The sequence below is a fragment of the Strongylocentrotus purpuratus genome, unplaced genomic scaffold (genome assembly GCF_000002235.5).
Source record: "Strongylocentrotus purpuratus isolate Spur 01 unplaced genomic scaffold, Spur_5.0 spur5_scaffold_3, whole genome shotgun sequence".
In the NCBI taxonomy this organism is placed as follows: Eukaryota; Metazoa; Echinodermata; class Echinoidea; order Camarodonta; family Strongylocentrotidae; genus Strongylocentrotus; species Strongylocentrotus purpuratus.
In genome coordinates this window covers 28,613,591-28,638,960 of record NW_022145609.1, presented here as the reverse complement: position 1 = coordinate 28,638,960, position 25,370 = coordinate 28,613,591, and the positions used below count along the sequence as shown (strand labels likewise).

Below are 25,370 nucleotides of genomic sequence, written 5' to 3'. Positions count from 1 at the left end.
TATATCGATTCACGTGCAAGTAAATACAGTATTTCGTGTAGGTATGTGTGTATGAAGTATTTGTATGTGCGTGTGTGTGTGTGTGTGTGTGTGTGTTTTAGTGGGTATGGTGACTAAATCGTATTTAATTTTTGTTAAGTGGTGGCGTTTTTATGAGCAATCTGCTTCTTTGTGGTCCTGACCATATAATTGCTTTTTATTTTGTATGTTTAATGTATTCTTTTTTCTATTGTATGTTTTTCTTTTTACATGTAGGCCTATATGTTTTGATAAATTTAATTCAATGCATGTTCTCAAACTCACCGCTTTCTACTCAGCTTCAGCTGATCCTCAACTTAAACATAACTACGTATCTGAAGTTTGAATTTATTACCGAATCACCAACATATAACTTCATTTTTAGTCAATATACATTCATATTATTTGGTAACTATAGCTAACAATATCAACATGCTAATCGAGGTGAGCTCCTGAGTAAATATTTTGTTGTTCAATAGTAAATCTTTCATTATTTTCTTCAAATTTAAATAAAGATTCCGAATAGGAAAGTGGTTGACAGGGGCCACTAATTTTCTGAATAGGAATTGTTTCAAGGGGTCACTAAGTGTCGGTATAAGAAGTTGTTTTGGAAGGGGTCACTAAGTTTCTAAATAGGAAGGGTCACCTAGTGTCGGTCAGTAAAAAAAGGTTTTTGGAAGGAGTCCGTAAGTTTCTGAATAGGAAGATGGTTGGCGGGGTTACTAAATGTCGGTATAAGAAGTTTTCTGGAATGGGCCACTAAGTTTCTGAATAGGAAAATGGTTGGAATGCAGGGGTCACTAAGTGTCGGTCGGTATATCAGAAGGTTTTCTAGAAAGGGTCACTAAGTTTCTGAATATGAAGATGGTTAGCAGGGGTCACTAAGTGTCGGTATAAGAAGATTTTCTGGAAGGGGTCACTAAGCTTCGGAATAGGAAGGTGGTTTGAGGGGTCACTAAGTGCCGGTCGGTGTTAGAAGGTTTTCTAGAAAGGGTCACTAAGTTTCTGGATATGAATATGGTTAGCAGGGGTCACTAAGTGTCGTTATAAGATTTTCTGGAAGGGGTCACTAAGCTTCGGAATAGGAAGGTGGTTTGAGGGGTCACTAAGTGTCGGTCGGTGTTAGAAGGTTTTCTAGAAAGGGTCACTAAGTTTCTGAATATGAATATGGTTAGCAGGGGCCACTAAGTGTCGGTAAAAGAAGATTTTCTGGAAGGGGTCACTAAGCTTCGGAATAGGAAGGTGGTTTGAGTGGTCACTAAGTGTCGGTCGGTATAAGAAGGTTTTTAATAAGGGTTATTAAGTTTCGGAATAGGAAAGTCGTCGGAGGGGTCACTTTGTGTCCGTATAAGTAGGTATTTTAAAGGGGTCACTAAGCTTCAGAATATGAAGGCGGGTGGAGGGGCACGTCATCACATGTACCCAAATAATTATCATTGGATGCGACCGGCGAACCCACGCTCAGATCCAAATCCTCTTCGTTGAGAACGTCCTTTTTGGGCAAGGTTTCTGCTTCATTGTAGTTGGTGTCCGTAGAGAAATCCCCGAAGCTTGGATTACTGATTCCACCATCTTCAAAACGAACCTATCAAGAATAAAGAATTTCACCAATTAATAATATTATAAGACAATTAATACTTGTAGATGAATACCACCCAGTGCTCTGTGCATGTTTGGCAGAGTCAACTATAAACATTAGCGTTGGAAATCATGAAAACAGTCTGCTGTGACTACTGTAATGAAAAGAAAAAAATGATAGATGTTAATTCTACCAGTAGAAAGATGTCTCACTTTCAGTGTGTAAAGTGTAATTTTCGTTGTGCTTAAAATTTATATTCAAGTACTCTTTTACTAAACCTATACAACCTTGGAAATGAAACTATGAGCTCACACTAACATGTTCTCCCATGAATGGTTTTGAAAACCATTGGAAATACAGAATGCTTCTAAAAAAACATTTGTTTTAATCATGGAACCTTAAGGTTTGTAGGCGCACAATGGCTGATTAATACATAAGTTTGATTCGGCCTAAATGTATGACGGTAATGGGTAAATATAAATACCTCTCCTCCTGTCATTCGAACGGAGCTGTTGTTCGTATTCAGCTTAGCAGAACCAGTCCGATGACGACATCTATTATTAATAAAGAATAACGATTGATATCAATATACTCAATTCTAACGGGTACTCCAAAATACGATACGATGTCATTATCCTTCGACGATTATTGTTCCAGCCGATTTAATTTGTTTTTCTAGAAGTTTAAGGCATCTTTGGGCATTTAATTTACATAATTCCCAGGGATATTGGGCGTACTTGGGGAAGGAATAATGCATCCTCCAGCCATCAAAACTTAATAAAAAGCCTATAGTCCTTTTAAAGTTAAGAAGTAATGTACGCGATTATGACATATTTTAAAAACCTTTTGGTTTTACAAAAGGACTTTTCCAATAAAAGAATGATGATTATAGTTACGCGCTGACAATCAATACTTACATTATGAATAAAGCACATGTGATGATGAAGACAATGAGAAGAACTCCAAGCAATGCAGAAATCATTACCAGAGCTGAAGAAAAGAAATCGAGAAAAATCTTAATTTGTTGCCCTATCCTTGAAATGTATTGTCGGAAAACCCCGGGTATACTATCACCATAGCTTTTAAATATTTTGGACGTTAGTAAGTTTGACTATCTTTCAGTATTTTCTCTTTTGAAATCGACTGTGAAATCTATTCTTCCGAAATGATTTTTGGCCAGCACAATTCGATTTTTTTATAAATAAATTTCAATCTTGACGGATGTAATCATGTGCAATATCAAATTAGATCTAAGATGGATATGCAATCAATTCGAAAGCAAGGGAAACTGGGGAAAAGAGTTGTTCAAAGCAAATTGTGTTTAAGATCGCGCTGGAGAAATTGCTCTACTGAAATATATCACGGCAGGGTATCTCGTGCCAGCATGGAAACGTTTTCTCGATTATTTATGAATAAACATCGTGACTAGAACAGACAAGGCCAGGTATACCTGGGCCCTGTTACAATAACTGTTTTAAACTACTGAAATCGTGGCATCTGATTGGTTGTGAGCAGTTGTGTTAAATATCTGTGGCAGTTGTTATTAATAACAAGTTTTATGAAACGGGGCCCTAGGCAGGCTAGGCTTAATGTTTAGAAGTTAGCAGGTGGGAGAATTAAGACCCAGTAAATAATCTTCTTACTCTGCTTTGATGAGTCTGTTGTACAGACTAGCTCGTGTTTGTTCCAAGTGTTCGTACCAAGGCAGATCCACAACGTAGAAGCTGACGAATCACGGCATGAGACAGTCAACACGTCACCGTAGAAGTATAGATTTGTCGGATTGGTGAATTCTGTTCCTTCTGGTGGATCACTTGGGGGTGAACACATTAGTTCTGTTTGTATACAGAACAAAGAAATTAATTGATGCAGAGGTACTCCCAATATTTTCTTTGAAATGATATACTGGAAAGTGTACTCCGGCAAATCAACGGTTTGTACCATTCCTATTTTTGCATTTTAACCCCAAACAGACCAATAGTTTACAATAATTTACAATGTATTCGATGTGCCTTGATTAATCATTACAGAATTGATCTAGAATAGACAGTACATGCTTCAGAGATCCAAATAACGTAAGTAAATGAATAATGAAGCACTGACTTTGTCAAGTGATAACACATTGACCTAGGCCAAGTAGGTAGCACGCAATTAAGAAAAAAATGAAATAATGAAATTTGGGAAGGTCTTAATTTGGAAGTGAAAAGTCATAGAACAATGATGAGCATGGAATATTGTTACATTAACTGGAAAGTTAATATTCGGGCAAGAGATATTTGCACACCCCACAACAGAATTGTGCCTGTATGCCTATCACGGATCTACACATGTGAGTTCGTTGTGCGAATGAATTAGGTGGTTTTGCAATCTTCTATTTTTATTTATAATCGCTCAATTTCTCATGATAGTACAAAAATAATCATAAATTATCTTTCGCGAGGAACGCTTTAAACTCAAAATTCTGTAACAACATTTTTGATGTTAAGGTTCTAGTCATATTTTACAGACAAAAACATGAGTTAGATGAGAAAAATTGAGTGGCTACTTACTGATATGACAATTGCTTCCAGAATAGCCTGTCATGCAAATACATTGATATGAATTCATCCTGTCCACACACACGCCATTATCACCGCACGGTGAATTGCTACAATCATCTATTTCTGTAAACAAGTAAAACAAGTCAACAGTGTACAAATAAGTAATGAACAATCCAAACTAACAGCGCCCTTTTCAGTATGCTTGTTGTAACATTTATCTGTCAAAAATATCGAACTATAGCTATAAGCCAAAGTGACACTGCCTTTTAGTAAAGCATAGTCTACTCATCCTACCTCATTTTCTCGCTATGATAACGTTCATAAAGATATATAGTTGGTTGGTTGCTTGCTTGCTTTTACCTGACTGCTAAGAAAGCGTGTGTGTGCTTGCAAGTAATCAACTAGGGGGCCGGCGGCGTAAATCCTCTCCGATGGACTTGGTAATGAGGATAAATGCATTACCAAAGGGCACTAGCCCATCGACCTGGGTTCCAGTCCATGAACTCCCGGATACGAGACCATTGTTGTACCACTGAGCCTTTATAATGATATTACATGTAGCAAGAAAACATACACTTCACGAAGATACACGGTGCTTGTGACAAAGTGATTTGATTCTCCACGAGGAGTTTCAAATACAATTTGAAATAATATGATTGTAATACCTCCCTTTCAATTTGTATACAGAGTTTGACGTATGCAAATGTATATCAACATATTAAAATAAGTATGGACTTAGAAACCCTAGGTTAGTGCGTTGGATTCTTACCTGTATCGCATGAAGACCCTGTATAACCATCGTCACATTCACACGTGTACTTGTTATGAGCGTCTACACACCGACCATAGATGCAGGGATTACTGGCACACTCCTTCGATCCTGAAATATAGATAGGGTACGTACGTCTTTATCATGCTCTATGATCATTTTACCAACACTCACATTTTTTTTTTGTGGGGAGGGGGGTGAAATTAAAGAATAAAGTGTTTATTTTTGGTGGTATATTTGCAATTATTGCTAAGTGCGCACGGATCACAAAACACAGAGGATAAATCTGTTAGAAATACAGTCAACCTGTCTATGGCGACCGCCCAAGGGAAACACAAAAAGTGGTCTTTGTAGGCAGGTTCCTTTAGTACATGTTTCAATGAGAAACCATTTTCAAGGGAAACAAAAAAATGTACTTGTTGTAGACAGGTGGTCACTAATTAAAAGCTAGTTTGACTGTATATATATACATCTGTATATATATATATAATATTTCATATGTCTGTGAGTGGATTTTTTTGTGTAAAGAAAAATACAAACTACTAAACGATTACATGAATGCAGTGTAAAAGAACCAACAAAAATAATAGGGATGAGTCGTTTTTTGAAATGTTTGCTATAGGACGACACTAAGAAGTAGCTTTGATATAATGGCTGCACTACATGCTTATTCTCTCATTTCTTTTAGCAATAAATGAATGTGATTGAAGACCTTACTTGTTTGACAGTTTGTTTCTACAAATCCCTCTCGACATATACACGAGTGAGCAGCTACATGATCGATACATGTCCCTCCATTCTCACAAGGGTTACTCGAACAGTCGTCAATATCTGTACAAAGGATAAAATAACCCGAAATAGTTACTCATTTTGTAATAATATCTCGATGGATGTCTTTCAAATCCCACAGGGGCTAATCTTGAGGCCCTCCCATTACGTCGAGTTTGCAAGATCATTTTCAAGCATTTTTCGTCCACCCTTATCTCATGTTTGCATGGTTTTAACTTGATACCTAATTATTAGAGAAGAAAGGCCATTGTTTCTGTGTTTGAATTGACACGTCTTCTTCTGATGCTATTTGAGAGCTCACACTCTACTGACATTACCGTGATTACAGGCCTGGGGGGGGGCTGTTTCACAAAAATCCTAAGTAGAACTTAACACTAAGTTGGACTTAAAAATTATGGACAGCCATTGGAGCCTTAAAATAAAGTATATTCAAAAGCAGAAATTCAAGTATTTTAGACTTTTTATAAATTCCACATCCAGAACATGAACTCTCCTTGATGATAGAAAATATGAATTATTTGAATCAACATTTTATGCCCTTCAAAATAATTTTTACAAAATATTTTCAAGGATGCTAATGGCTTTCCATAATTTTGAAGTCCAACTTAGAGATAAGTTCAACTTAGGATCTTTGTGAAACACCCCCCTGGTTTACAAAAAGAAAATCATCAACCAAGGTACACATGATAACGAAACAAATACGAGAAGAATCTATTCAACTCCAAACGATTTATCAAGGAGTTACTCGAGAGTCATTATTGTAGAGAAGAGTTCATGAATGAAAAGAAAAATAAAGAAGCTAAAGTATAGACTGATGCATAATTAATGTTATTACTTTGTCACGACCTGGAAAGTCATTAATAATCGTTTTAACATTCCAGTACGAGGAAAATAAAGTTCCAAGACGTACTTGTTTCACAGACATCTCCAGTGTATCCTGTGTCACAGATGCATTTATATGAATTCGCCTGATCCACACAGAAGCCATTGTTGGTACATGGATGGAACGACCGACACAAACCGAGGTCTGAAAGAAAATACAACATAAAATTGAGTCACGTTGTGTAGGACGCGGTATAACCGCCGCGGCTTTTTTAAAAATGAGAATGAAAAGTGTAATATGATTCATATTTCTGTGTCGTAATTATAACACAGATCTAAGTGCATACTTAGATTCTGACACAAAATTCTGGATTTAGCTCATGCTGCAATGATAATTATAAACATTTAGGTCAGTCAGGAACCCCATGACTCTTACAAGTCGATCGCCTGTCTGATTATCAAGATATTTATGATTGGAATTACAAATTTTGAAAACCGTTTGCCAAACGGTTTTCATAACACTACAGTCTATTGGGGAAAACGAGTATGGTAAAACCGGTCACTCAAAGAATTTTATTTTTGAGGCACATCTTGATCATTTTGAAGCGCAATTTTTTTAGGGCTTCAATATTACACCATTGCACAGACACTGATAACATGTAGGGCCGTGTATCTCAGATTTAACATTGTTAAACGATCCCTTTAAGTAAATGTAGTACAAAATATTGATCGTGTTTAACAAGACGAAATATCTACGACCATCCAATAAAAGATGCACTTCTATGATTTCATTATAAAACAAGCTGTACCCAAGCTCTTACAGCTCTTACTCTTAGCTTGCAATAAAGGCAACACTTCCCGATCAGGTCTGCTTTCGAGGCCGCCCCTCTTGGCGCCTAATTTGCGACTTCAATGACAATATTTGAATGTGTGACGGTTGTACCTAGGCATTATGTTTCACACCTACTCTTTCTGTAATGAATCAAATATTTACCAACAAATTATTGTTTCTCTTGATTTCTTGCTGGTATTATGTGACCCCTCCCAGGCTCCCACACAAGAAGCCATATTAAAAACAGAAACGACAGAGAAAAATGATACATAAAAAAGGCTGCTTACAGAAGGATTGTCGTTCTCTTGTTTTCCATTATCCTTTACCATATCAAGAAGCAAGTCATGTCTGAAACTCAATTATACAAGTCCGCCATGGCTTCCCGAAGCCTTCAACTTAAAGGCCGGCTGTACTAGTTCATCCAGAAGGGATTAGACCACCCAGCTAAGTCACTGACAGGTGGCTGTCTCATTTACTCAACTCTCAATTAGCATACAAAAAAACAAGATCATGGAGGACCTCACATCGACTGGGGAAGTTTTCTATATAGAGGGAGCAAGTAGCTACAAGTAGTACAGTGTGGCTTTAAGATTAACTTTTATAGCATTGCTTATTGCTGACGGTACCCTGTAGATACATTACCTGTAGCACAGCGTTCGCCGGTGAAACGAGAAACACAGGAACAAGTAAACATATTCACAGCATCAGTGCATGATCCTCCATTAAGGCATGGATTACTGCTGCATTCATCGATTTCTTGAAATATAAATAACAGAAATGGTTTGATTAATTGTTATATGAATATTATAACCTAAAGTTGGTCCGCTTTGGAGAATACCAACCCTAAAGTTTAATATTTTGTAAATGAGTTACCATGATGAAAAATTAAATGGAACTAAAATACACATACAAACGAACAGGTTTATTAAGTCTAACACATACTCCCCAGGGAGCGAAGCGTGTACACTTTCCTGTGCGGACTAGCAATTTAATCCAATGAGCGGGGTAACAATAATTACTTGGTAAAGTGCTCTATATAGCGCTGTAAAAATATGACTATTGTTACTACTTGTGTAAATTATATGAGATAAAAAAAAGTAGCGTGAGGTGTTTTTTTTTCTTCTTACCATGTTGGCAATAGGAACCGGTGAATCCGGCAATACAGCTACAAGTAAAGAAATTGATACCATCATTACAAGTTCCTCCATTGTAACAGGGTTGACTCAGGCACTCTTCATAATCTGCAAGTCAAATACAAAATATAAACGGAATAACGATAGACGTTAATTAAGAACAGGAAATAATTGCTGCAATCGTTGTTTATATAATTAAAAGAATGAAGAATCCATGAAGAGGGTATGTATAATTTCCCCTCTTTCAAAATAAATCTTAGAAAGTACAGTTATGTGTTTTAACTCATTTCGTATTATGTTTTCACTAAACTTGGGTAAGCGCGATGGCATCATAAAAATTCTATGGAAATCGTGATATTTGTGTGTTTGGATACGATTGAAACTAACCACAAATACGGCTATACTTACTGAATTCACAGCTGGCTCCACTATAACCAGGGAAACAATGACAGGTGAAGCTGGCGATTTTGTCTTCACAAATGCCTTGCTCGCTATGGCAGGGATTGCTCAAACACTCATTCAATTCTGTAAAAATTGAAAATGAAAGGAATCATTACTAATAAATAGTACCAACTTCAAACTTATTCCATACTCTTAACCAATATCTAGCCAATGACAGTGTTGTTGTTGCTTAAAGGAGTCATAAATATAATGATGGGACTAAATATTTAATGCATGTAGTAACTTAAATGAAATTATATTAGGCCATTATGAGAAATCATAATCGTACGTGATGTGTACAATTATTGATTGTATATGTTTTTCGCAAAATGATTACAAAATTCCTATTTAGCACAATCACCTTGATCGGTTTATCCACAAAAAACCGGGCCAAAACATGTGTTATATAGTAAATGCATTTCGTTTGTATACTTCTTTGATTCTGTTAAATGGCATGTCACATTCTGAAAGCGGATTTAATTTTTTTTTATTATTAGCATTAGCACGACTGAGACGGTACGAGGTGGACTAAGTAGACTCCGTGTCTCAAGGTTGTTTAATCCTTTTGAAACATGGACTGTATTGCGTAGTAACATTGATTTGTAAGATTTTTCCGTATTCAGTCTATTCCGGTACTATACATGTATGACGTTGAATATCATAAGATTAACTATTCGCTACCTATAAATATATATTTACCGTTTAAACATCTCTCTCCTGTGTAGCCTGGAGGACAATTACAGCTCCACTGATTCACAATGTCATTTATGCATATTCCTCCAAATAGGCATGGACTACTAGCACACTCGTCGATATCTAATGCAAAGAAACACATCGGCTACTAGTACATGTATTGATGTCTAGTGTAAACAAAAAAATACGAGGGCTAAAATGGTACCCTCACTGAAATCAATGTTTAGCAGTTAGGTCCCGAAAATTTTATTGTAAAGGTGGACGAGTGTTACAAGAAAAAAGGTCACTGTTTATTTTTGGAAATGAGCGCTAAAATAGCCACTTCTTAAGTAGTTGGTCTTTTTTGTTATTCAAGGGAACACATGTTGTGAGGAAAGGGTAAAATAGAAGTAAAAGAAGACGCTTCCACGACAGTGAAACTCTTCAGAAAAGAAAAGAGGGTACCGATTTAAAGTGAAAAGTGGGGGTACTGGCCTTTCACCCACCAGATCGCCTTCGCGAAATTGCTAACAATTGTTCTATAAAAATGATAAGAACTAACCAACTTCACAGTCTACTCCTGTATATCCGGGTGTGCAGACACATGTGTATTCCCGTATCCCGTCAACACAGTCTCCTTCCTTACAAGGGTTACTCAGACAATCATCTTCAGCTGAAAAGAGAGAATATAAAAATAGGTTCAGGCTCATGGACATTAATTTAACTAACTTCCCTATATACGACGACCTTCTGGGTTGACCAGAAGGTTGACGGATGGGAAGACGAGTAGGCTGACGGATGGGAAGACGAGTAGGCTGACACATATGTGTCACAGAGGCTTATAATAGAAATGATGAAAGGGTAGACACTAAGGGTGACGAGTAAGTTAATGAAAGACAATTAGGATTACAAATGAGAGACGTCTGGGTTGACAATTAGAATACGGATGACGAGTTGGTGAACGTATAGGTGACGAATAGGCTGACAATTGGGTGACGATTAGGTAGACGAATGGATGACAAAAAGCTGGACAATTAGGGTGACGAGTAGGTGAACGAATGGGTGACGAATAGGCTGACAATTAGGGTGACGAGTAGGTGAAAGGATGAGTGACGAATAGGCTGACAATCAGGGTGACGAGTAGGTGGACGAATTGGTGGCAGATAGGGTGACGAGTAGGTGGACGAATGGGTGACGAATAGGCTGACAATTAGGGTGACGAGTAGGCTGACAATTAGGGTGACGAGTAGGTGAAAGGATGATTTACGAATAGGCTGACAATTAGGGTGACGAGTAGGTGGACGAATTGGTGGCAGATAGGGTGACGAGTAGGTGGACGAATGGGTGACGAATAGGCTGACGATTAGGGTGACGAGTAGGTGAAAGGATGAGTGACGAATAGGCTGACAATCAGGGTGACAAGTAGGTGGACGAATCGGTGGCAGATAGGCTGACGAGTAGGTGGACGAATGGGTGACGAATAGGCTGACAATTAGGGTGACGAGTAGGTGAAAGGATGAGTGACGAATAGGCTGACAATCAGGGTGACGAGTAGGTGGACGAATTGGTGGCAGATAGGGTGACGAGTAGGTGGACGAATGGGTGACGAATAGGCTGACAATTAGGGTGACGAGTAGGCTGACAATTAGGGTGACGAATAGGTGAAAGGATGATTTACGAATAGGCTGACAATTAGGGTGACGAGTAGGTGGACGAATTGGTGGCAGATAGGGTGACGAGTAGGTGGACGAATGGGTGACGAATAGGCTGACGATTAGGGTGACGAGTAGGTGAAAGGATGAGTGACGAATAGGCTGACAATTAGGGTGACGAGTAGGTGGACGAATTGGTGACGGATAGGCTGACAATTAGGGTGACGAGTAGGTGAATGAATGGGTGACGGATAGGCTGACAATTAGGGTGACGAATAGATGAATGGTTGGGAGACGAATGGTTTAATAATAAGAATGACGAGTACATGTACGTGACGTAATTGGTGATGATTAGGCTGACAATTAGGGTGACGAATAGGTGAAAGAATAGGCGACGAGCGATTTGACAATAGGGTCGGAGAGTAAGTGAACAAATTGGTGGCGAATGGGTTGATGAATGATTGACGAGAAGGTTGTCTAATGTGTCACCTACAATTTAACTCACCAACGTTGCGTTACAAGAGGCGCTCTGAATTTGCTGCAATTATAATTATTATAGAGCTGTGTTTTAAACTAAGTACTGACACATACAAAATGTGTAAGAAAGTGAATTACTCATCAGATATTCAGAGTATTATTGTAGTATATGAAAATACAATAAACTTAGTCTTAATAAATTTGACGTCCTGAAACTTTACAATGTACAATACAAACTGATATTGAGTTAAAGAAATGTAAATTCCTGCTTTTATCTGATATGTAGTATATACATTTACACCATTGAAATCTTTAAAAATATAGTATATGGAAAATTAAGATTCATGAAAACAGTGGCCAATCAGAAAATTGGAATAAATACCTGCTTTCAGAGATCCTGAATTAGCTTAGTTTGTTCTACCGACCAGTGTTGTTAACTTTCATTGAATAATTGTTCATTAAACTATAATGCAATCATTGTATTCACTGGTGAGACTGGTTTGAATATTTTACAGTGGTAAAATCATGATTTCTCCTCGACGAGCACAATCAATAGACAGAAATGCATATTAACTGATCCTAATCCTGGTTGCTTACTGACAAGCATTTATTGCTTTCTTAGCTGTCAGGTAAAATAACCACCACTATCACTATCACTACGATATACGTACATGTTTCACAGTTCTTTCCCATATATCCATCGACGCACACGCATTCGTAGTCGTAGACATCGTCGATACACGTTCCACTGTTTTTACATGGAGACACCTCACACTGGTTGACCTCTGGATAGAGAGTGAGCAGAAATGAAGGAATGATGATTAGTCAAATATATTTTGGAAAATGTGTAACATTTGAAAAAACACTGTTTTGATCCTTCTTAAACTATGCCGGGCTTTGTGTCGATGTTGTGATGGTCCTGAGAAATAGGAGCTCAACAAGAGACATTGCGACTATTTAGAACGATATGTTATGTTATGTTCAGTTCCTCTTTACAAAGCTAGCTATGGGTAATTCTTACTAGAACAAAAAACAGCATTGTGAGAGGTTCATAGTTACTATTTCGGTCTTTCAGAAGTTTATTTTCAAAATACAATGCTAAAGGGTGCAGGGAATTGAAATGCTCATTCGCATTAACTTAGGAGGTGAAAGGGAAGGCTGTGGGGGAAAAATAAGCTTTTTAAAAATTTTGATAGATATTATTTGCTAAGGCTTTTCTGCAGCTTTTAATTCTGAGCATTTTTTGTATTTATTTTTGACAGATTTGAAAATCTAAAATCTAAATCTGCTCGGAAACAAAAACAAAAATCTGCGAATTCGATTCAACATTACTCCGTTCAAAATGGCCTAGTAAAGCTAATAAGAGAATTGATGATGATGTTGTGGTAGATAAATACTCTTGAACATGTGTCATGACAGATATCATTAGTGGAGATCATTTATTACGTTCACGAACGTCAATCATATATCCTGTACATACCTTCGTTGCAGTTTACCCCAATATGGCTAGAAGGGCAAAGACACATGAAAGCATTGATCAGGTTGACACATGTCCCATTGTAACATGGGGAAGAAGCGCATTCGTCCAGCTCTGGAATAATGATAGTAAAAAGAGAACAAGTTTTTAATAAGAATACATTTCCAGACGACTGTTTCACCTGTCAACCTGAGATCCTGAGGCAAAGAAAAGAGAATGTTTAGATCTGAAAACAATAAACATGTGTAGAAATTTGGTAGAAAGTTGAAACGAGGTCGATCTCGATCGGAAGCAATGAGTTTGAGCCTCTTAATGTGTTGCTAATATAACGACTTTTTAAAAACCTTATTTCCTTGTTAAAATTTCTGACGTCGAACACAATATGGTCATGCAACAAAAGTGGACACAGTATGTGCAGGAATTTTCCCCCTTTCTTTTCATGCATCTGGTATATTTTGTTAGTGCTCTGAAGTTGCTAAGCCAAACCACAAAATGTGAAATGCTTGTCCCGAAAGGGTTTAACCTTTTTCCTCCGCATAATTACCTACTGAACACGTTGCTCCAGTATAGCCTGAAAAACACTGACACTCCATCGTACCGTTGTTATCCTTACATACACCATTCAAACATGGTTCGCTTCCATCTGCTCCACATACACCAGCGATGCGAGCTGTACAAAAAACAAGGTCAATTCAAATACTCCTCTTTAATATAAACTATTTATTGACCATTCTTGATGGTATTGCCTCCTATAAACACTTCTAATTTCGGTTTAATGACTGTGATTCAATAAGTCATTCTAAATTTATATTGCTGTTTTGTTTATTGAAACTAAGTTCAGAGCTATCTTGATCGATAATAATAATTGGGTCTTCTTTGATAATAATGATGATATATTATATATTCAAGGCGCCGAATCCAGTTAAAATCAAATGATCAAGGCGCACACGGTAAAACATACCATTTATCTTACTAAGGGTCCTGCAGTTATTTTTTACTGCACCATGTGCCAGGTACCCATTTACACCTGGGTGAAGAGTGGCAAATGTGGTATAAAGAAAGAACAGGGAGTTGAATATACTGGGAAGTAGGTGAAAAGTATAACAATAAAACAGAACAAAACAGCAGCATACAATGTATTTAAATGTATGACGGTAAACGAAGCGTTCGACTTTTACTTGCGACCTTCTTCTCTTCTGATTTCATATAATGAATTGGCCCATAAGCCTCACCTTGATTGATCGCGAGTCCAGTTGGAGCTTGAAAAGAGCCAACAAATTCAAATGCCCCTTCCGACCGATCGAGTACGATAATATTTTTGTAGGTAGTATCAGTGACATAGATATCATCGTCAGATCCCCGGACTGCTATACTAAACGGACTAATATTAACACTCGCTGATGTATAGACGTGTTGTATACGATCACTCCCGTCTAATAGCACCGATTCTATGAAATCGAGGTACGCTTCACACCAGTACAAACGTTCCTCTGCGAAAAAAAATTGAACCATGTTTGAGGAATACGTATTTTCTTTCTTCTTAAAAACGAATAGTGCAATATGCACAACCGAATATTTGATTGATTTTAAATCAAATTCATTAAAGAAATTGGCTATAAAATGAAAGTAATAACAGTAATAACAATGACGACGACGATGATGAAAATAATGATAATAATATTGATCATAATGACAACAACAATAAGTAAATAATTATAACAACAATAATAACAATAATAATTATAACACTAATAGTAATTATGACAACAAAAACAGTATTAATCATTATATATCTCTCTCTTTAGAAATCTAGCCATCTGATTCGTCAAAATTGCAGTCGTGATTTTAGTTGACCGCCTTCCAGTCAATATTCTTTTGAAAAGTGCCCTCATTCCCGCCTACCGGTCAATAGTCTTTTTAAAGAGGCCCGTTGCCCCAGGTAATAGGCCGTATAAATAAATTGTGCTCAGATCGCAAACTACATAATTGATACAAGTATAATCTACTGAAATAATTGAATTTGACCGGCTGATTAGAATTATTATGGCAGTTGCATTTCACAGCATTTCAAAGCAACTGTTATGAAACAAGGATCTCAAGTGGATTAACATGAATTCTAACGTGAAACAGATTGAGGAGTTCACCAAAATGATAGTTCAAAGTTCAATAGATGTACCTGAGCTATCAATAGTGACTCCGTTGGGCCATGTTAGGCTTGCATTGACAATAACTGACCGGTTCGTCCCGTCAATATTGGCTCTCTCAATTTTAGGTGCTTCCCCCCAGTCGCTCCAGAATACGAGTCTAAAAGTGAATGATATAGACCCATTACACTTGCCCATTAATCTGCAAGATTCCCCATCAAAATATATGAGAAAGACATATGAGCAAGAATAATGTACACTTTCTCAGCACGACATGGGCATCGCCATTTTCTTGATAACGTGACGTACTATGCGAAGACGTTTATCAAGTAAATGTATTCAAATTTATTGATTCTTCCTTCCCCAGATGTGTGTAGTGATGAAGCATTTCATTCACCTGCTATTACCATTTGTACTACAATTGCCAGAACGTAAATTGCATAGATAATTTGGTTCTCTTCTGGGATGAAGGTTTCACATAAATGAAATAGATTTGTCAACTGCTATTTTTTTCGCATTTTTAAATATTAGAATGAGTTACAATTATTCCCCTGTTATATATTTTCAACCAAATATAATTTTACCTTAATTCTCAGTTATGATTTTTCCTCATTGAAAAGTAAAGGTTTTGTTATTAAAATAAATAATATTTCCAATCAAAGCTTGGTGCATGATACATGTACAACTTCAGATGGTATGTCATATTTTCAAGAAAATGGCAGCGCCCATGTCATACTTAAAGGCATTACGTCATGCCAAAAATGTCTTTATTTAAATATATCTTGTACACTTTCGTAGGGAATATTATACATCAAAGGGCAAGAATACATCTCGGTTTTTTCACTATTACTTTAGGGTGAGGTTTCCTTTCAGGCCTTTAAGATTTGAATTTGACGTTGTAATCTTGAACTGCTTTTACTAAATATTAACTGCAAACCAAATGAAACAAAAACGACAGCATTTTATTCTCTGCTTTCTTCTTCTCCAGAATTATTAAAAATGATTGAGGCAATCATTTAATTAATGTGACGGTATCGTGTTAACCTACCCATGGGTAACCGATACTGCTATTCCACGTGGTTGATCGTGCTCGGTATCTGCGATTACCGTACGGTTTGAACCGTCTAAATTGGCGGATTCCACAAGATCCAAACCGGAATCGGTCCAGTACAGGCGATCATTTTCAATATCAATAGCTAATCCTTGTGGGGCTACATTGAAAATAGAAATACATTATAAGCATTTGTTATTGTTCAAGATACCTTCATCAGGGATAGAAAAAATATATATTTCGCGTTTGTTGTTAAAACACTTGATGTATTATAGAAAAACGTTGTAAACTTTAATGAGAGTACGATACTCTGAATATATACAGTAATAAGAACCTAAAATCGATCGGAACACATTACAATCGTGTGTTACTCCAAAGAGGGTTCGTTTTATTTGAAAGGTAAACTGACATAAGATTTACAGACACTCTGAAACATATCTGGACCCAATTTTGATCAGGGCATGAACACCAAGTGATTTGCTCTACATTGAAGCCGAGTACAATCAAGAAGTTCTACTTACATGCAAGATCAGAAATGATCTTCTCATTACCAGACCCGTCGATATTAGATCGGTAGATGGCATCCAGAGCAACATCAGTCCAGTATATGGTACGAGATCGTAAGTCATATTGGATAGCGATGGGAGTCTCAACGTTATCGAGAGGGAGTAGTGTGAAGTTAGCGACTTTGAAGCTGCTATCGCCATCTACATACGCCATGTAGATACCACGGGCCAGGTAGTCACATACAAACATCTCATCTTGGTATGAGACAGGAAAAATTAAACAAAAATTATAATAGTGCTATTTTTTTCAATAAGAGATAATGATGTGTATTTCCTTGTTTTTTATTGTTATTCAGATACGTTAATGGGCATGATTTTGATTTAAGCATTGATTTTGTATTTTTTTTATTTTTGAATAAGTTTGAACATGTTAAAAAGTGTGAAGCAGTAGCGATAGCAGGTCTGTTGTAATAGAACACTTGTATTACACATCATCATCATCATCATCATCATCATTATCATCATCATCCTCATCATCACCATCATCACCATCATCATCATCATCATCATCATCCTCATCATCACCATCATCACCATCATCATCATCATCATCACCATCATCACCATCATCATCATCATCATTATCAGTAGTATTACCATTGTTATTATTATTATTGTTGTTGTTGTTTTTGTTGTCACTATTACTATTATTAGTACAAGTGTGTTTTTTTTGTAGTAGTAGTAGTGGAAGTATTAATAGTAATGGTAATATTAATAATAATAGTTTTAGTTGAGGTGGGAGGGACAATAAATAAGTACGAGTAGTCCGATAAAATGATAACAGTTCACTTAAATAGGGAGGGGCACTGTCATAAAAGCATACGTATGCAAAAACTAATAGTTTAAACAAAATACGGGAGTGGAGAGGAATCCAATGTAGTAGTAATAGTAATGGTAATAGTCTACGTCATAATATTAGTAATAGTAATAGTAATAAACTTTTTACCTGCTTGGATGAGATGCAATCCTCCAGCTGTGAGTAGGATGAGTATAGTGAGACTCATTTTAGTCCAGGGTGACGTCATCTTCTATTATTTATATGATAAAGGTGGATAAACAAATACATGACATGATTATCTTAGTCACTTTATTTTGATGTATTTTAATGTATATCCATAGAGTTTCTGCGCTATATAGATTGACCTTATATTATCATTATTATTATTATTATAATTAATATTATTATTATTATTAATATGTATTATACTCTCATTCCCAGCAAATAGGGTCCTATTGAATCATCACTGGCTTGGATATTGTCATATCTGCCCCTCCCCCCTTAAATCCAAGATCCGGATATGCTACTGCCTAGTATTTACATTAGGGTCTTAAATGAACAAAGCATTCGTAGGATTAATTTCTCCATATATCTGAATGTACTGCGCAACCAAAATGTTTCGTGTGCCGTTGCCAAGGAAGAAGGGAGTGATGGAAGAGAAAGAGAGAGAAAAGGAGAGAGAGAGAGCGAGAGAGAGCGAGAGAGAGCGAGAGAGAGAGAGGGGGAGAGAGAGGGAGAGAGAGAGAGGGGGGAGAGAGAGGGAAAGAGAGAGGAAGAGAGAGAGGGATATAGAGAAAGAGAAATGAGGGGGCGAGTGAGAGAGGATATAGGAGAGAGAGAGGAGAAGAGAGAGAGAAAGACAGAGAGAGAAAGAGAGAGAGAGAGCGAGAGAGAGAGAGAGAGGGAGAGAAGGGAGAGAGGGGAGAGGCTGATGATAAGAGAGGAAGGAATACAAAATCATACATTTCTCATTATTTTCCATTGCTACGATGCAAAATAACCCGATACGTGCTTGTTCCAAGCCTTTGCACAATAACAAATTTTCCATAATATGAAAATATCGTTCATTTAACGCTCTGTGAAGATGAACAAGAATGGGTGCTCACAACGCGAATAAATGTGATTATGGAAAAACAAATTATGCAAATAAGGAAATAGATTGTTACCAAGTTATAGTTCCTTTATAATGCTGCCACTGCTAGGAGTGTTTGGAGAAAGACTCGATCTGTTTGAGAACTATTCACCCTTGGAATCGAACGTCTTCGGTTCATCGATTTCACAGAATATTTACTGGTTTCTATTGTTACCTTTATGGCATAACAGGGTAGCATGCTGCACGCGAGGTTATTTAACCGTCTGTTTGCATATAAATTAACACAATTGAGTCAATTTAAAACTGTGGCATATCAGTAATAAATTGATAATCATTGTGGTCGATTTCTCTTTCAGTCTTTCTAAAAAAAACATTTTTCTATGTGCATACTCTTCAAGGCTAGTCCAATGCATTACAAAGCCTCCGGATCATTAGGCAAGGGGGTGGTTTCACAAAGATCCTAAGTCGAACTTAACTCTTTACTTGGACTAAAAAATCTCTGCTTGTAATATATTTGACTGGCTTCCTCACATGTTCAACAACAGTCGTGTATCGAACATGAATATTTTGACGATGCTACTTCCACTATGAACATGACGGACAAAGAAAGAGGACAAAATAAAGTTCCTCATTCTACCCTCAACAATTGCTGTGGTAGACAAAGGAACATCCCTACACTGCCCTTGTTTAAAAATATGTAGAACAGGTGAATATGCATATGACACCTGTTATACACATTTTTACATAATAGCAGTGAAGGGATGTTCCTTTGTCTACCTGAGGAACTGTTGATGGTAGAATGAGGAACTGTATATTTTGTCCTCTTTCTTTGTCCGTCATATTCATAGTGAATTCATTACTTTGTTAAAAACTAGACAGGCCCGACAACGTACAATATGAACATATTCATATTCCTGCCTATAAACCGTATTTGGACATTAACCATTAGTTGAATCCCTGACTAATTGTTTACATCCGCACACTAGTTATTTGATAAGGTCTCTCATGCCAAATAAATTTAGCGCATGGTATAGAAGAACATGATAATAATAATTAGATCAATAAACAAACTCTATTGGATTGCTGCTTTTACAGACAAACAATTTAAACAAATTATATTCAAAAGCTTCTGAAAGCAAGTTCGTCTTAATAATTAGATAACATGTTCCTTTTTGTATATTTCAGAATATACATAGAAATAGCCGCATACCAATTGTTCCTCCATTTATCCTTCTCTCTCTCTCTCTCTCTCTCTCTCTCTCTCTGTCTTCTGAAGCGCGTCAGCTTTTGTCATTGAATCCTGTTGTTTTTTGCCCGTTTATATTAACATATTTTGCTGTTGATGTAAGCATAAGTTAAAGAGCTGCATGCACTTCAAGCGCACACTTACGCTGCAGCTATTCTGCATTTTGCTATATACGTCAATCGTTCCCAAATTTTCTGGCATAAATCGAAAATTCATTGTGATTTAACAAAAATATTACCACTATATACATATTGTTACTGCTTATTACTGTATATCAAATGCAGAAATCAATGTATCAAATCAAATCGAATAACAACTCTGAAGACAGAAAAAGGTGATGCTTTACTTATGTCTATAGTGGTAGGTTATTCCAACTGAAAAGCAATCTCCAAGAGTTACTTATGTTCATGGGGGAGGTACATTTAGAAGCAGCTTATCCTTTGTACTTCGTAAGATATTTGAATATGGATGTGATTTAAAAGATAACAACATCTTTGAAATAAGCTGATAATGGAGCGTTCAGGCCACTGACTTTGAACAGAATCAATGTTTACTCCCTTTCCGAAGTATACCTATTCCATTGTGTACCGTGCAAGTCTGTGATATTCTCTTATAATTTTCATTCCTTTTCACTCAAAAGAGGAATCGTTCCATCACGTCACACTTGACAGGGACATTTTGGAGTTTGAATGCTAGCTATTGATTACAAAATAGATAGAGAGAATAGTGAAGTCTAGCATTTAGGGATGGTCGAGACGTAAAGGAAAGATAAAAATTGTTATCAACATGATATTATTAGTCTTCTGACTACAATCACATATCATAATTTAGTTCAGTTAGGTTCAGTTCAGTTCAGTTCATTTATTTCATTAACAAATTGATGAAAGTATGGACATCAAACCATACATGTACCCCACCCCCCCCCCCCCCCCCAACAAAAAAAAATAAAAAAATAGCAAATATTAAATAAACATCATCAACGACTTATTATATGAAGTGTTTGGGATTTGTGAGAAGACAAAATTCTTATTAAAAGCCAATTACCCTATACATAAGAAAATAACAATTTACTCTAATTGTTTATGTTTATATTGATGGAACCCGAATGAATTGAATTGAATTGGACTGAATGGAAAGAAAGAGAGAGAGAGAGAGAAAGATCTATAGAAAGAAAGGGAAAGAGAGAGAGAGAAAGAAAAAGAAAAAAAAGAGAGAGAGAGAGAAAGAGACATACGGAGACAGAGAGACGAAGACAGAGAGAGAGAGAGAGAGGGAGGGAGAGAGAGAGAGAGAGAGAGAAAGATCTATAGAAAGAAAGGGAAAGAGAGAGAGAGAGAGAAAGAAAAAGAGAATGAGAAAAAAGAAAGAGAGAGAGAGAAAGAGACATACGGAGACAGAGAGACGAAGACAGAGAGAGAGAGGGAGAGAGAGAGAGAGAGAGAGAGAGCATAATCTGCTGCTTCGGGGCTATAATCATGTTATTATTCTGTTTACTGTCTTTTTTTCATTCATTTTACTTCGTGCAAGTCCGTGATATTCCCTCTTTCTCACGCAATGAACGCTCTTTATTCTCGCACACGATGGTTTATGGTTAATATTACCATTAGTAAACAACAAAGAAAAACACCTATAGTGAGGGCCAACGATAAGTAATTGCATTCTTTCACGTCATATCCTGGACCTACTTGTCATGGAATAATATAGGGCTCTCCGGAAAGACAAATATTTTTGAACAGAAAGATACTTTCGGGGAATTTTCGTAAATTGGACAATGTGTGTAAAAAGCCTATACGCTTGAGAATGCTATAGGTTTGTATGGATAATGGCAGTTACTTATTGTCATGTGAAAATAAAACTTCTGTATAAATAAATGTATTTGGAATGTCAAATTGACAAGCAAATCGAATAAACGCGCGGCTCCTAGTCGTCTGGCAAGCGATACCCAATAATATTTGACAGTGCTGAGGTGTGTTTATTGTGTTTAGTATTTACGTAAGGAGTCTGGTATAAGGATTGAAGAGGTGAATGGATAAGGATGAAGTTGAAGAAGATCATTGTTGCAAAGACAAAATGAATACACATATTTTAACATAGTACATATAGTACATGTATTTGTCACAACTAGGCGTTGTGGCGTGCACCTGCAATCCAGCTAACCGTGGAAGTTACAAACTGATTCAGCCGAGGACGCAGGTTCGAAACTGAGTCACGTCTTTCGGATGGTGACGTTTAAAGGTCGGTCCCCAGATGTAAATAATCATATTTGATTGATACACGTCTGTAAAAACCCAATACATACACACCCCTACTCGACTCCTCGCTCTCTCTCTCTCTCTCTTTCTCTCTCTCTCTCTCTTTCTTTCTCTCTCTCTCTCTCTCTCTCTCTCTATCATACTGTAGCTAAATAAGCTATCAAAATCAGAAATACTCTTGATACGCACTGCATTTATTCATGCAGTGACATCTGTATAAAGGAATAATACACCAATCGTCAAAACTGTTTGCAATTTATACATTTATCGACATACACCATCATGATAGGGCTGCATACAGATTATTCTTTCAAGTTCTCCTTTGCAAATTACTATAAATCAATGAGTGAATACATTATAACTCACATACAAGTGCTCCAGGCTTCACGAAGTATATCTGTTCATGCACGTCCCTGGTATAGTTCAGGTCTAGTATACGCCCAACACTCAACAAGGAAATATGGCCTAGTTATGATCATCGAACTTGAAGTACAGTCTGCCTTCTGTTTACCACCCCACAGAAAATGGAACCAATGATAAATAATATCTGGAGACATCATACACCGCTGAGCTTTAACAAAAGATTCCCAAATGCATATTTTTATTAGACAGAGCGCTGCAATTATTCATTGAAATCAGACGATCATAGTGTGTATATCAACTCATGCATGCCATCATAATTTACAAAAATTAGAATGCATTGATTGTGGTGTACATGCAGAATAGAACCCAGCATCATACTTCAGTTCAGTTCAGTTTGTTTTGTTATTATCATTTCGCAGCCACAGCTGAATTACATGACAATTTACAATCAATTTAAAAATGACATCACATTTCATTTATAAACAACATATTTCATAACACAATGCAAAGGTATATACAAAATAGATACTTTACAGTAATATAATTAATATTAGTTAATCTGAGAACATAAATATTTACAGTTTTCTTAGCCTAATATATGGGCGTGCTTTTTGATTGGCGGAGAAGGTTGAAGAATTGAGAATCTGCCGAGTGAAAGAGCTATATGGGAAGAGAGTGGTGTAGAGAGAGAGAGAGAGAGAAAGAGAGAAAGAGAGAGAGAGTAAGAGAAATAGAGAGGGAGAGAAATAGAGAGAGAGAGAGAAGGAAAAGAGAGAGAGAAGGCAGAGAGAGAGAGAAGGAAGAGAGAGAGAGAGAGGGAGAGAAGGAAGAGAGAAGGAAGAGAGAGAGAGAGAGAGAAGGAAGAGAGAGAGAGAGAGAGAGATAGAGAGAAAGAGAGAGAACACAACATTAAGAAATTCTAACTGAACAATATGTTGATAGAATTTTTGAAAAAATTACTTATTATTGACCCCTGTACGGCCAACCATGAAATATCGTCCCATGAATTTGATACCAAAAGAAGGGGAAAATACTCTACAAATATATCAAATATATCACTCTTAAACCAAAAAGCGAGCTTCAAGTTTATTCCGACTCATGCTTTCTAACAAACTTGGATAATATAAACATGAGGCTAAATCCACATTTCTTTCTGAAAAGATTTGTAATAATGATAATAATAATATTTAATTGTTATATAGCGCTTAATACAAAATGTCTCCAAGCGCTTTACAAATATACTATTTGTACTGCTCATATGCTTGTAACTTTATATGGGGTTGTTGTAAACAACATTTACTTGATCGTACTTTCCTCCTACAAAAAGAGCAGTTCGTATTCTTTGCCACAAGCCATTTTTCATTATTACACGATTTCAACTCTGTGTTTTTATGTATTCATATTATCATAAACTGTTACCAGATATTGTTTGTAATATATTTCAGAGCAATATCATAGATATAATACCACGACTTTAGCAGACACTCGTGTAATATATAATTTTTCATTTTCAAATAGTATTATTTGAGTCCCATTTTAAGGACCCACTACCTAGAACAGGCAACCCCCAAAACTTAAACAATGTGCATGTTTAAACAATTTAAAGCATAATCTATAATTTCAGGCTTCAACTGATACAGAAGGTTTGAGTTTGACTACCACATTTTCTTATGTGTGTAATTACCATTATGATTGTATTATTGTATTTTCTTTGTCCCTTTTTTGTGTGTATCATCTACCTATACTTCTCAGTAAATTTTTTGATGATCCAACCACTTCGTAATTTCCTTTAGTGTATTTTCCATTGTATTGGCTCATCTATGTTTGCAAGAAAGATTTTATTGTATTCTTTGCTTTTGTATGTTTTCATGAAAGTGGTGAATAAATTCAATTCAATTCAATACAAATATTAGGCCTTATGTTACGATGTACTTTGATATGGTGTTCTATAAATAAATAATAAAAAGCAATATTTTAGGACACTCTCACAATGTACATAGCATTGGACTGGAGGGGAGTCTTCAATCTGGGGTCCGTTTCATAAAACTTGGTATCTATAACAACTTCTAAATTTCTATTGACAAATTTGTTCTCAGCCAATCAGATGCCAGGATTCAGTAGCTTATAACGGTAGCTTGTAACTTGATAATGGTATTGAGTTTTATGGAACAGGGCCCAGATGGACACCTCTTATACCTTCATTCATTTTCCACGCCCACATCACAGTCTTCTTAAATGCACAGTACATGGACGTGCAGAATGAGAGAGAGGCTAGACAGTTTGTCAAATAATTCAATATCTGTTTATTGATAACAAATCTAAACCACATTTCACACCACATAACAGGTCAAAGGTTATATCTAAATAGATCTCTATACTCAAACCACCATACTTCAATTTAGATTCAAGGGTACAGTACAGCACCATTATATTTCTAATGGTTTGGTCATAATGAAACTATCTTTACTAGTACTCTGACTCTAAACATACACCATTTACAAGCTGCAAAGTCTAAACCTTAATTCACACCACCAAAGAGTTTAATTCTATGAGTTGTTTTTTTGTCAGCATAATAAATGCCGACCGCACGTAGAAATATACAAATTAAATTCTATCACAATATACACGTTAAAATATTCTGAAATATGACAGCATTTCTTACATGTTCAGTATACA

At 36.5% G+C, this 25,370-nt stretch overlaps 1 protein-coding gene across 1 annotated transcript; it reads right to left on the bottom strand.

Moving 5' to 3' along the window:
- Positions 1-1,224: 1,224 nt before the first annotated feature.
- Positions 1,225-22,862, bottom strand: LOC373212 (scavenger receptor cysteine-rich protein variant 1). Its single transcript, NM_001366741.1, is given in 22 exon segments — positions 1,225-1,603; positions 2,082-2,151; positions 2,515-2,587; positions 3,241-3,432; positions 4,147-4,260; positions 4,907-5,017; positions 5,624-5,737; positions 6,606-6,722; positions 7,992-8,105; positions 8,477-8,590; positions 8,891-9,007; positions 9,623-9,739; positions 10,158-10,268; positions 12,396-12,509; positions 13,205-13,315; positions 13,746-13,871; positions 14,434-14,691; positions 15,378-15,505; positions 16,394-16,556; positions 16,918-17,157; positions 17,909-17,990; positions 22,698-22,862. Coding segments are annotated over 21 exon segments (2,796 nt in total). The 5' UTR covers positions 17,988-17,990; positions 22,698-22,862; the 3' UTR covers positions 1,225-1,390.
- Positions 22,863-25,370: the final 2,508 nt, after the last annotated feature.